Source organism: Hyla sarda, chromosome 8, assembly GCF_029499605.1.
Source record: "Hyla sarda isolate aHylSar1 chromosome 8, aHylSar1.hap1, whole genome shotgun sequence".
NCBI lineage: Eukaryota > Metazoa > Chordata > Amphibia > Anura > Hylidae > Hyla > Hyla sarda.
This window is the reverse complement of record NC_079196.1, coordinates 224,743,603-224,756,155: the sequence shown is the minus strand read 5'-3', so window position 1 is coordinate 224,756,155 and position 12,553 is coordinate 224,743,603. Positions and strand designations below refer to the sequence as shown.

At 45.6% G+C, this 12,553-nt stretch overlaps 1 protein-coding gene across 7 annotated transcripts in view; it reads right to left on the bottom strand.

Moving 5' to 3' along the window:
• Nucleotides 1-2,274: 2,274 nt before the first annotated feature.
• The window catches only part of LOC130283799 (sulfotransferase 1C1-like), a 19,774-nt gene continuing 9,495 nt past the window's right edge, over nucleotides 2,275-12,553 (bottom strand). For 5 of the 7 annotated variants that reach the window (XM_056533301.1, XM_056533300.1, XM_056533299.1 and 2 more), the window contains exons 3-8: nucleotides 11,031-11,156; nucleotides 9,621-9,718; nucleotides 8,400-8,526; nucleotides 3,504-3,598; nucleotides 3,234-3,414; nucleotides 2,276-3,044 (exon numbers count right to left, since the gene is read on the bottom strand). In XM_056533301.1, coding sequence (XP_056389276.1) covers nucleotides 2,932-3,044; nucleotides 3,234-3,414; nucleotides 3,504-3,598; nucleotides 8,400-8,526; nucleotides 9,621-9,718; nucleotides 11,031-11,156 — 740 coding nt within the window. In that variant the 3' untranslated portion in view covers nucleotides 2,276-2,931. Of the gene's footprint in view, nucleotides 3,045-3,233; nucleotides 3,415-3,503; nucleotides 3,599-8,399; nucleotides 8,527-9,620; nucleotides 9,719-11,030; nucleotides 11,157-12,553 lie in introns of all 7 variants that reach the window. The other 2 variants (XM_056533297.1, XM_056533298.1) reach the window with 2 other exon arrangements.

The following is a 12,553-nucleotide window of genomic DNA, read 5'->3' as shown; positions in this document are numbered from 1 at the left end:
CCAATATGGCCACCATTACAGCTCCTACAGCAGTCGTCTCCAAACTGGGGGCCTCCAGATGTTGCACAGACCAGTGGTCTCCAAACTGTGGACCTCCAGATGTTGCAAGATCAACTTCCAGTGGACCTCCAGAACTTGTGGTCCCCGGTTCTAGAGATCCACAGTTCTAGAGGTCCCCAGTTCAACTTCCATATGTTCAACTTCACAGTTCTGGAGGTCGACCGTTCTGGAGGTCCTTAGTTCTAGAGGTCGACAGTTTAACTTCCATATGTTGTAAAGACCAGTGGTCTCCAGACTGTGGACCTCCAGATGTGGCAAAGACCAGCTTTCTGCAAACTGTTGACCTTCAGCTGCTGCAAAACTACAACTCCCAGCATGCCCGGACAGCCAACAGCTTGAGGTCCACAATTTGAAGACCACAGTCCTACAGGGTTGTGCCCCAACTTTTCCTAACTCCAACTTTTCTGCCCAGTTATTTTTCTAGAATCTTTTCCACTAAACCCCAAGTTATTACACAATGAGGTATATTTGCCATTCAGGAGACTTGGGAAGCTGGGTGAACATTCTTGTAATTCAGAGTAAAGTATGTCCCCCCCCCCCCTCATTGTGTTCTTCTATGATCCCAGCTGAAGTTCTCATGAACCTGATATGGTTAATATAATAAATACAGGTTCAGAGGAGACATAATATGGTGGCTCATTACCGAGGGTCCGGTCGTGGATTCTCCGCTGCACCCGGTCACGCCATGCCACCATGTTTGATATTTAAAGAGACAGTACAACACATTAATACAATTCAGTTTCCTCATACAGTATTTCCCATGAGGCGCTGTTGTGGTTGAGCAAAGTGAGGTGTCCCGGTACTGTATCTTATACATTACCTATATAGAGGTTCCCATAGCCAGAGTCCCTAGGACGTCGGGGTCCCTCTTTTCTAGTCTTCCCCTTGTCACCTTTCCCTTAGCCACTAATTGTATACTAGTTCTATCTGGTATTTGTACATTTATAGGTATAGGAATGTATATATTAGGCTATCTACCTGTTTGCAGCGTAGCAGGACCTGCGGGTCATGTGATCAGGTGGAAACTCTATGGTTTTTGCTTTAGGACCTTAGGAGGTCCCAGTGACGTGTTCACCCACCATGCATTGTAACGGTGAGTGACAGCTGAAACGGACCAATCCAAAACGGCCCTGCCCCTGCCCATATAAGGGAGCGGCTTCCATTATTTGCTCTCTTGTTCCTGTGCTGTCAAGCAAGCAGCATCGCTCTTGTTCCTGCGCTGCTGATGAGGAAGGATCTGCGCAGCTGTCAACAGCACTTGCTATGCCTCAGCCTTGCGGCCGCGGCCATCTCTCAAAAACTGTGAGTTACTTAAATCCCTGTTAACTCTGCAAGACCACCAGACCTAAATAGACCCCTAAATCCGAATGGATCTCTGCACAAATCCTAATTCTATTAATCCTTGGATAAGCCAATGGTCCCGCTGCCGTCGTCCGTGTGCCTGTGCAGGGCTAGGTGCAGAGAGCGTGGGAGCGAGCGCTTGCTGGATGACACGCAGTAGTGCGCACGTTACATTACTTGAAGGGCGCATGCGCTGGGACCTGTGTGTCAATCACACAGCGGTCCCAGCACTGAGATACAAAGTGGGCGTGGCGGCGGCGGGGCATCGCGTACCTCGCACCACGCCTATCCGACAGTCAGTGGCTTTGATTCAAAGCACTTTTTAGCGCCACGAGAGCCTGCAAATATGAGGTAAAATAATTGCTGTACACAATACAAAGGCTGTGTGCAGGTTATTACACTAACATTTCATGACAGTTGTGCTTTAATGTTAATCAATTGTAACCAATAAATGTACGTATCATTTTTATAATAACTGCGTTATTTTATTATATTGCAACGGTTACTTCTACCGCTACTTCATAGAACTCATATCTGGGCCCAGATATGGTGAATTGCATTGTTTGTATATTTTTGGCAATTCATAACGGTCATAATATCTTTGTTGACCATAATTAATAATTCATAAATGAGTTATTACCCCGACAGGGGGCATGGCCGTGACATCATGACCCCCGCCACTCACTCCGAGCATTCGGAACAAAATGTTCTGAACGCTGGGGCAGCAGAGTACCCCTTTAAGGATTTACCTGAGGACGTGGATCTGAAGATGCTTCCAAGATACTACAAAATGGCGCATGGACGTGATTCCACTTTGTTTCGAGTTCTAGCAATGGAACAACTTCATTGGGGAATGAGTGAAGGCAAAGGGAAGAAGATTTTGGCACGACGCGAGACTGAATAGATGTGGGTCTTCATGAAAATATTTATTAATTTTTGTAACTTTTCATTGACCCCGGTAGGAGATTACATCCTATTTGTTCTTCATTTCCTCCCATTGGTTTTATTACTTTTTTGCATTTTATCTGTTGTTTTCATCTTTTGTCTTGTAGGAACCGCTTGTTATCAAGTCATCTGAGATTTCTACATCAGTAGCCTGGAGACATCATCTTCTTCTCGTAGACTCTTTCTTGGCAATTCCGTCCTCTCCTTTTTTATGCTTTTTATTTAATTTATTTCACCTATATCTTTTTTTAATGATTTTTCACTATGTATCCCTGTGTGTGATGTTATCAGCTATATATTTTTCCATCATTTCTCACATATTTTTGTAATACTATTATTCAACATTTTTTTTTTGCTTCACTTTTTTGTCACATGTTTTAATTCATTTTTTTTATTTTTTTTTATTTTTTACATGAAACACATTTTTTAGGAAGGACCCTAAAAAGAATAGCTTTTTGGGGAACCCCTTCCACTCATCCCCTAGATTCCCCATAGAGAAGTACATTCCCTGGCTGAGTCTTTCTTCCCTTAGCCTGGAGATGGTGGCGGTGACTTGTCTTATATGTAATAAAAGTCTAGTTTTCCTCATAGCTCAGTGCGAAAGTTCAGGCCGCTCCCCTCCATCTTCTTCTTGTATTCTTCATCAAATACAATATTTTGGGCCACCAAGAAATGGTTCTTCCAGTCACCAACTTTACCTAAAAGGAAAACGGAAACGATGAGGGGTTAGTCGACGGCAGTTAAAGGAACAGACCTATAAGAATAAAAAAAATGTCCAAAATCTTGTGTGGGGTCAATATACTCATGGACCAGATTGTTTAGGATGAGCAGGAGAGGACATGGAAAACCAGTAAATGGGAATACATGAAGTCATGCTAGAACCTCACCTTTCCTCATGAAGGGTGAGATGGACTGATCAAATACAAATGAGGGCAGAACACTGAAGTTGGTCATTGGGTTCTCCTTCATGGCGTCGAATGATGTGTGGTGTTGAATGGTGTCCAAAACCTCCTCTGTCAGGTCCTTGCCCAGAAAGTTTGATATTTTTCTTATTTCTCTCCTTGGGTCCTGAGGACAGAATTCAGAGGATAATAGGTTAAGCTAAGCTGAGCTGAGCTAAGTGTAAGTGAATGTTATATGTAAATCACTGTCCTCACCTCGATCATGTCCTCGTAGAAGACATAGAGAATCTGGTGTTTGTCTTTTGCGTTCCACCATCCGATGACATGGTCAAACCAGCTCCCCCAAGGAGCTAAAAGAAGGGAATATTATTAGGAACAGGGGAATAGGGAACATGATGGAGAAAAAGCAAGGAACATGGTGAGGAAATGCTGAGGAACATCAAGAAAAACAATAATAAACCTGGCGAGGAAATGCTGAGGAACATAGAGAGGAAATGCTGAGGAACATAGAGAGGAAATGCTGAGGAACATAGAGAGGAAATGCTGAGGAACATGGGGAGGAAATGCTGAGGAACATGGGGAGGAAATGCTGAGGAACATGGGGAGGAAATGCTGAGGAACATGGGGAGGAAATGCTGAGGAACATGGGGAGGAAATGCTGAGGAACATGGGGAGGAAATGCTGAGGAACATAGAGAGGAAATGCTGAGGAACATGGGGAGGAAATGCTGAGGAACATGGGGAGGAAATGCTGAGGAACATGGGGAGGAAATGCTGAGGAACATGGGGAGGAAATGCTGAGGAACATGGGGAGGAAATGCTGAGGAACATAGAGAGGAAATGCTGAGGAACATAGAGAGGAAATGCTGAGGAACATAGAGAGGAAATGCTGAGGAACATAGAGAGGAAATGCTGAGGAACATAGAGAGGAAATGCTGAGGAACATGGAGAGGAAATGCTGAGGAACATGGGGAGGAAATGCTGAGGAACATGGGGAGGAAATGCTGAGGAACATGGGGAGGAAATGCTGAGGAACATAGAGAGGAAATGCTGAGGAACATAGAGAGGAAATGCTGAGGAACAGAGAGGAAATGCTGAGGAACAGAGCGGAAATGCTGAGGAACATAGAGAGGAAATGCTGAGGAACATAGAGAGGAAATGCTGAGGAACGTGGGGAGGAAATGCTGAGGAACATAGAGAGGAAATGCTGAGGAACATAGAGAGGAAATGCTGAGGAACAGAGAGGAAATGCTGAGGAACATAGAGAGGAAATGCTGAGGAACATGGGGAGGAAATGCTGAGGAACATAGAGAGGAAATGCTGAGGAACATAGAGAGGAAATGCTGAGGAACATAGAGAGGAAATGCTGAGGAACGTGGGGAGGAAATGCTGAGGAACATAGAGAGGAAATGCTGAGGAACATAGAGAGGAAATGCTGAGGAACATAGAGAGGAAATGCTGAGGAACATAGAGAGGAAATGCTGAGGAACATAGAGAGGAAATGCTGAGGAACATGGGGAGGAAATGCTGAGGAACATAGAGAGGAAATGCTGAGGAACATGGGGAGGAAATGCTGAGGAACATGGGGAGGAAATGCTGAGGAATATAGAGAGGAAATGCTGAGGAACATAGAGAGGAAATGCTGAGGAACGTGGGGAGGAAATGCTGAGGAACATAGAGAGGAAATGCTGAGGAACATAGAGAGGAAATGCTGAGGAACATGGGGAGGAAATGCTGAGGAATATAGAGAGGAAATGCTGAGGAACATAGAGAGGAAATGCTGAGGAACGTGGGGAGGAAATGCTGAGGAACATAGAGAGGAAATGCTGAGGAACATAGAGAGGAAATGCTGAGGAACATAGAGAGGAAATGCTGAGGAACATAGAGAGGAAATGCTGAGGAACATAGAGAGGAAATGCTGAGGAACATAGAGAGGAAATGCTGAGGAACATGGAGAGGAAATGCTGAGGAACATGGGGAGGAAATGCTGAGGAACATGGGGAGGAAATGCTGAGGAACATAGAGAGGAAATGCTGAGGAACATGATGAGGAAATGCTGAGGAACATAGAGAGGAAATGCTGAGGAACATAGAGAGGAAATGCTGAGGAACATAGAGAGGAAATGCTGAGGAACATAGAGAGGAAATGCTGAGGAACATAGAGAGGAAATGCTGAGGAACATGGGGAGGAAATGCTGAGGAACATGGGGAGGAAATGCTGAGGAACATAGAGAGGAAATGCTGAGGAACATGGGGAGGAAATGCTGAGGAACATGGGGAGGAAATGCTAAGGAACATAGAGAGGAAATGCTGAGGAACATGGGGAGGAAATGCTGAGGAACATGGGGAGGAAATGCTGAGGAACATAGAGAGGAAATGCTGAGGAACAGAGAGGAAATGCTGAGGAACAGAGAGGAAATGCTGAGGGAAACGATGAAAACACAAATGGACATGGTGAGGAACTGCTAAGGGACATGGTAAGAAATGTTGATGAACATGGAAAAGCAATGAAAAATGTGGAGAGGAGAAAATATTTAAGGAACTTGGTGAGGAATCGGTGGGGAAAAATGATGAAGAAACATGGAGGAACATGATGAGGAAATGCTTAAAAAACATGGTGAGGAAATGCTGAGTAACATGGTGAGAAAATGCTGAGAAACATGGTGAGGAAATGCTGAGAAACATAATGAGGACATACTGAGGAACATGGTGAGTAAAGCGAAGGAACATGGTGAGGAAATGCTGAGGAACATGGTGAGGTTATACTGAGGAACATGATGAGGACATACTGAGGAACATGGTGAGGTTATACTGAGGAACATGATGAGGACATACTGAGGAACATGGTGAGGTTATACTGAGGAACATGGTGAGGTTATACTGAGGAACATGTTGAGGACATACTGAGGAACATGTTGAGGACATACTGAGGAACATGATGAGTAAAGCGAAGGAACATGGTGAGGAAATGCTGAGGAACATGGTGAGGTTATACTGAGGAACATGATGAGGACATACTGAGGAACATGGTGAGGTTATACTGAGGAACATGATGAGGACATACTGAGGAACATGTTGAGGACATACTGAGGAACATGATGAGGACATACTGAGGAACATGTTGAGGACATACTGAGGAACATGATGAGGACATACTGAGGAACATGATGAGGTTATACTGAGGAACATGGTGAGGATATACTGAGGAACATGGTGAGGACATACTGAGGAACATGGTGAGGTTATACTGAGGAACATGATGAGGTTATACTGAGGAACATGATGAGGTTATACTGAGGAACATGATGAGGTTATACTGAGGAACATGATGAGGACATACTGAGGAACATGATGAGGTTATACTGAGGAACATGGTGAGGACATACTGAGGAACATGGTGAGGTTATATTGAGGAACATGGTGAGGTTATACTGAGGAACATGGTGAGGACATACTGAGGAACATGATGAGGTTATACTGAGGAACATGATGAGGTTATACTGAGGAACATGATGAGGTTATACTGAGGAACATGATGAGGTTATACTGAGGAACATGATGAGGACATACTGAGGAACATGATGAGGTTATACTGAGGAACATGGTGAGGACATACTGAGGAACATGGTGAGGTTATATTGAGGAACATGGTGAGGTTATACTGAGGAACATGGTGAGGACATACTGAGGAACATGATGAGGTTATACTGAGGAACATGGTGAGGACATACTGAGGAACATGATGAGGTTATACTGAGGAACATGATGAGGACATACCGAGGAACATGATGAAGTTATACTGAGGAACATGATGAGGACATACTGAGGAACATGATGAGGTTATACTGAGGAACATGGTGAGGACATACTGAGTAACATGATGAGGACATACTGAGGAACATGATGAGGACATACTGAGGAACATGATGAGGACATACTGAGGAACATGATGAGGTTATACTGAGGAACATGGTGAGGACATACTGAGTAACATGATGAGGACATACTGAGGAACATGATGAGGACATACTGAGGAACATGATGAGGACATACTGAGTAACATGATGAGGTTATACTGAAGAACATGATGAGGTTATACTGAAGAACATGATGAGGACATACTGAGGAACATGGTGAGGTTATACTGAGGAACATGATGAGGACATACTGAGGAACATGATGAAGATATACTGAGGAACATTGTGAGGACATACTGAGGAACATGATGAGGACATACTGAGGAACATTGTGAGGACAATACTGAGGAACATGATGAGGTTATACTGAGGAACATTGTGAGGACATACTGAGGAACATGATGAGGAAATGCTAAGGGACAGGGTAAAGCAATAAAAAATGTGGAGAGGACCAGCACGGGATGGTGTTTCCCTGTACTTCTTCTGCCCTGTCAGGCAGAGTCTATCCATGTCCCCAGGGCCCCTTTATGTATTATGCCTTGTGTATATAAGTTGTGATATTAATAATGTACTATTTCTTTAATTGTTATACCATGTGATTGTTACCCAGGAGACACTAGTGACCAGGTGACCCCCCACGTGACCTATGGGCTCCTTGCACAGCCCCCCTATAAAACTAGGGGAGGGGCTGCAATCTCTCTCTTAGTTCCTGAGGTCCAGTGCAGCCGTCTGTGTCCGGAGCATTGGAGGCCTCAAGCCTAAAGTCTGCAGCCAACTGTCAATTGCAAATAAGCCAAAGCCATCTAATTGTCAGTCATCAAGTCAAGTTTACTGTTTAGTCACCGTGGCCTGCACCAAAGTCTGTCTAACTACTGCAAGTCCCAGCAAGTCTGCGAGATCTCTGTGTCATGTAACTTGGCGTCTGTGTCTTCTTTGCCCGCGTGCCTAGCCCAAGACCAGCGCTATTACCTTTGGGTGGTTAAGGCTAAACCACTCCTGGCGTCACGACAAGATGGGGTTAATAACATCTGCCCCTTGGGTTATAACATCTACCCTGCACCTCACACCCTGACGCCACAGAATCAGTGGGGAAAATGATGAAGAAACATGGAGGAACATGAGGAAATGGTGAGGGACTCTTTGAGGTAACAAGAGGAATATGGTAAAGAAATAGTAAGGAACACAATAACGATGCAGTAAAGCACGTTGTGAGGAAAGACAGCTGCTTCTTCTCACTTTTTCCATTCAGGAACATAGAGAAGTATTCATTCCAGGTCCCAGGATCCGGCAGAGCCTTATTCATCCTCTGGAAGTAGAAGTAGGAGACCATGCAGTCCTTGGCATTCCGGGCAACATAAACGACCTGTAGAAAGGAAGGAAAAAACAGAAGGTAAAGACCCAAATAAATAAATTGTCCAGACAAGACATCTTCAGGTCTATCCTAAGAGCTTCATACTAGAGCTAAAAGATGGGTAATCTGAACCCTGGGCCTCCACAACCGCCATCATTAGCAGTGAAGGCATCTACAGTAGGTTTCTACAAATCCAGATCTAAAGATTTCCTCCTGTTTCGGGATAAAATCCTCGGAGACCCTGTTAGATGTGTAGAAAGTCACTGTAAACTCCCTCCCCACCATTCCTGCTGTTAGATGGTGACGATGGCTCAGGGCACCACAGACTACATGGACAAGGAAGAAATAGGATTTGTACACTTTATCGGGGGTCTCAAACTTTGGCCCTCCAAGCCAACGGTTGTCTGGGCATGCTGGGAGTTGAAGTTTTGCAGCATCTAGAGGCAGGGCCGGTTCAGAATAGGCAGCCGCCTAGAGCACACCCTTGATGGGGGCACCTTTCTGCCAGCTGCAAGAAAGTCAGTGGCCAGCATCCAAAGCACCCACGACTCATCCGAAGCACCCACCCCACCGTCGCAAATGCCCCCCCCCCCATCCAGTACCATAATAATCTGCATTCTTCAGCCTGCGTGAGGAGTGAAGTGCCATCTCTGAGGCCAGACAGACAGGTCCTGACATTGCGCGCGCCTCCATACATCCACCCCATGAGGAGGAGGTTTGCTACAGTGTGTCACCCCAGTAGTGAGGTGGGGCGTGTCAAATGGGCGGGGTCAAGGGGAAGCAAAATTAGCTTTTGCCTAGGGTGGCATGAATCCTTGCACCAGCCCTGTCTGGAGGGCCACAGTTTGAGACCACTACTCTACATGGTGGGGCCTCTAACCAGATTTATCCTCTTGTTCTGACCGCATTGGCCTACATGGGCCATGTATGACATTAACAAGGGCCTTAGCTCTTTAACTTTGATCCAGGTGACCATCATACATATATTGTAGGAGTACCCCTTTATGTACCCCTTCCTGTTATATCATCACACATGAGAGATAGAACCTGAGGAGTTCTGCTTTATGTCTTAATTCTCATTGTTTTCCTCAGTTCTTCATGTTCACCTTGACGTTCTTCTCCCAAAAAGATGGCGGCACCAGCTGTATGGGAAGATGAGTTTTTAGGAGACGTGGTGACTCCATGGCGTCCGCGGCCTCCACTCCTGTATGAAGATCAGAGAACAGTCATGTCTTGTTCTAGTGTCATGTGGTGTTCACAGCTTCTTATAGTCCTAGACCTGATGTGGTGTCCCAGCACAAATAGCTGTCCTGTGGCTTCGGGCAGTATTGGAGCACAAGTGTTGGGCCCACTGGACGACTTCTTATTATATTAGTTATGTTTGCACTTTGTTGGGAGATTAATATATTTTTATAAATTATTTTGTTATTTTTATACTGATGTATGTTAAAGGAGAATTCCGGAATAGGAAAATTATCGTCCATACTGCCGGCAGTAAAAAAATAAAGATGTACATACCTTCCTTCGCTCCCCTGTGGCATCCGGTAATCGGCTCCGGTCTCCGCTGTGATCCTCTTCCTGGTTGCCGGTGTTCAGCCAATCACCGGCCGCAGTGAAGTCCTGTCTCAGCCGGCGATAGGCAGAGCGGCTTCAGGACACAAAATCCTTCACTACACCGGCACCTGCTGCCAGGGCCGAAAACGTCACACTGCCGCTCAGCCTATCACCGGCCGAGTCGGGACTTCGCTGTGGCCGGTGAGTGCAGTATGACTCTCCGACCACCGGCAACCAGGAAGAGGATCGTGGCGGAGACCGGAGACGGTTACCGGAGGCCCTGGGGGAGCGAAGGAAGGTATGTACATCTTTATTTTTTTTACTGCCGGCAGTATGGATGATAATTTTCCTATTCCGGAGTTCTCCTTTAAATGTGTAACTGTACCCTTAAGAGTATTGCTGTGTAAACCCTATGTGACCCTGCCTGCCAATGGGAACCCCATAATTCTTCCTCTTATAGTGTAGTGGGTGAGGAGTGGCCCCAGTGTAAGCGGATCCACAGTGCAGTAAAGATGTGTTGTGTGTGGAAGCCTCAAGGGAAGGCCCAGATGAAATGTATTCTATCCGGTCATTCTGTTACCCGCACGGTGGAAGTTCAGGCCCCGGCAGAGAAGACTACAATATCTTGACAGAACCCTAGCTAACAGGATTCATCTACCCGTCTTACAAGTCAGTATCAATTCATTTGGTGAAAGCACCACAAGTTCCAGCAAGGTAACAGGGCTCCCAAAGGGTTACGCTGCTTCCTCTCACTCTGCATCAGACTGTCCATGTAATACCATCTGCACCCTGCTCAGTAAAGACAGTTATCTGTAACCTGACGTCGCTGTGTTCCTGTGTCTGGCCCAGGAGAAGTTGTCTCCAACCTCGGACCGTGTGTAGGATAACAGTGCCCTGGCGTCACGAAGTGATAAGGAATTTCCCTACACCACCCCGTGGTACCACACTGAGGTCTCCGTTACCTGATGGCATGGGCTTTGGATGTAGGTCTATGAAGGGCACCTTGATGAAGCACGGGGCCCGCATGCTCCTCTTCACGTCCCCGTTTAGCATGATTAGGTCCACGATCTCCTGCGTCCATGTGGTTCCTGCAATACAGACAAATTATGTGATGAGGATCACAGGAGGAACCTTCCCATCCTACTGTAAATTGTCTATTAAAGTGCATTTCCTCTTAAATTCTTAAACGGACCTGCAGCTATAATTCCCCAATATTTAGTCATGTTAGATATCATGTGGTCTCTGCTTGGCCATTAAATTGACAACTATTTATATTATGTTCATATACATGCAATATACACAACATACTATATACACAATATACAATGCTACAAACAGTCCGGATCTGCGAAAAGTGCACTGACTGGTGTCTGGTAGTGCCCCCTACAGTACAGGGAGGTATTACATGTTCTGTACTCTTTACCTGTATTACTGAAGTGTATGCACTGACTGGTGTCTGGTAGTGCCCCCTACAGTACAGGGAGGTATTACATGTTCTGTACTCTTGTACCCTGTCCTCTATACAATGATTTGCAGCTTCCATGGTAGCACGTTCAGGTCACACCGGCTGCTCATGGTAGCTCGAGCACCATGCGGCCTGACATTATTGTGTGGAAAAAATAGTTCCTGATTTGTGAGACACTTTGCACAAATGTTCGCTCCGCTGGTTCTTTGGCCAAATCGATGTAATACGGAGCTGTTAGTGCACCTGGAATGAAGAGTAGAGGGGTCCGGCTACAGTACATTATGCCCCCTGCACCATAATCCCAGGAGTAGGACCGGAGGGATGTTCTCTCATAAAGACCTCTTCAAGGTGTTGCCCAAGTCTCCAGACTGATCTCCGGCTATCATTGTGTTCGACACAAAAGTGGGACTCCTCCCTTAAAGGGGTACTCGGGTGGAAAACAATTTTTTCTTATCAACTGGCTCCAGATTTGTAAATTACTTCATTGTAAATCTTAACCCTTCCAGTACGTGCTGTATGCTCCAGAGGAAGTTGTGTAGGTCTTTTTTGTCTGACCAAAGTGCTCTCTGCTGACACCTCTGTCCGTGTCAGGAACTGTCCAGAGCAGGAGAGGTTTTCTATGGGCATTTATTTTCTCCTACTCTGGACAGTTGCTGACACGGACAGAGGTGTCAGCAGAGAGCACTGTGGTCAGACAGAAAAGAACAACTCAACTTACAGCAGCTGATAAGTACTGGAAGGATTAAGATTTTTTTTATAGAAGTAATTTACAAATCTGTGTAACTTTCTGGCACCAGTTGAAAATTGTTTTCCACTGGAGTACCCCTTTAAGAGGATAGACCTCCATTCCAGCCTCCATGATGGCCTTTCGGTGGTGTGAGGTCAGTACACGTCTGTCTCGTTGGCGTCTTCTGATGGTTGTGTAGACTCTGTCCGATGGCTTGGAATGTCCCTTACAGTACAGAATGGATCATTCCGCGCCATTGTTCTAGTCCAGCGATCCGTCCGTGCAGATGATCG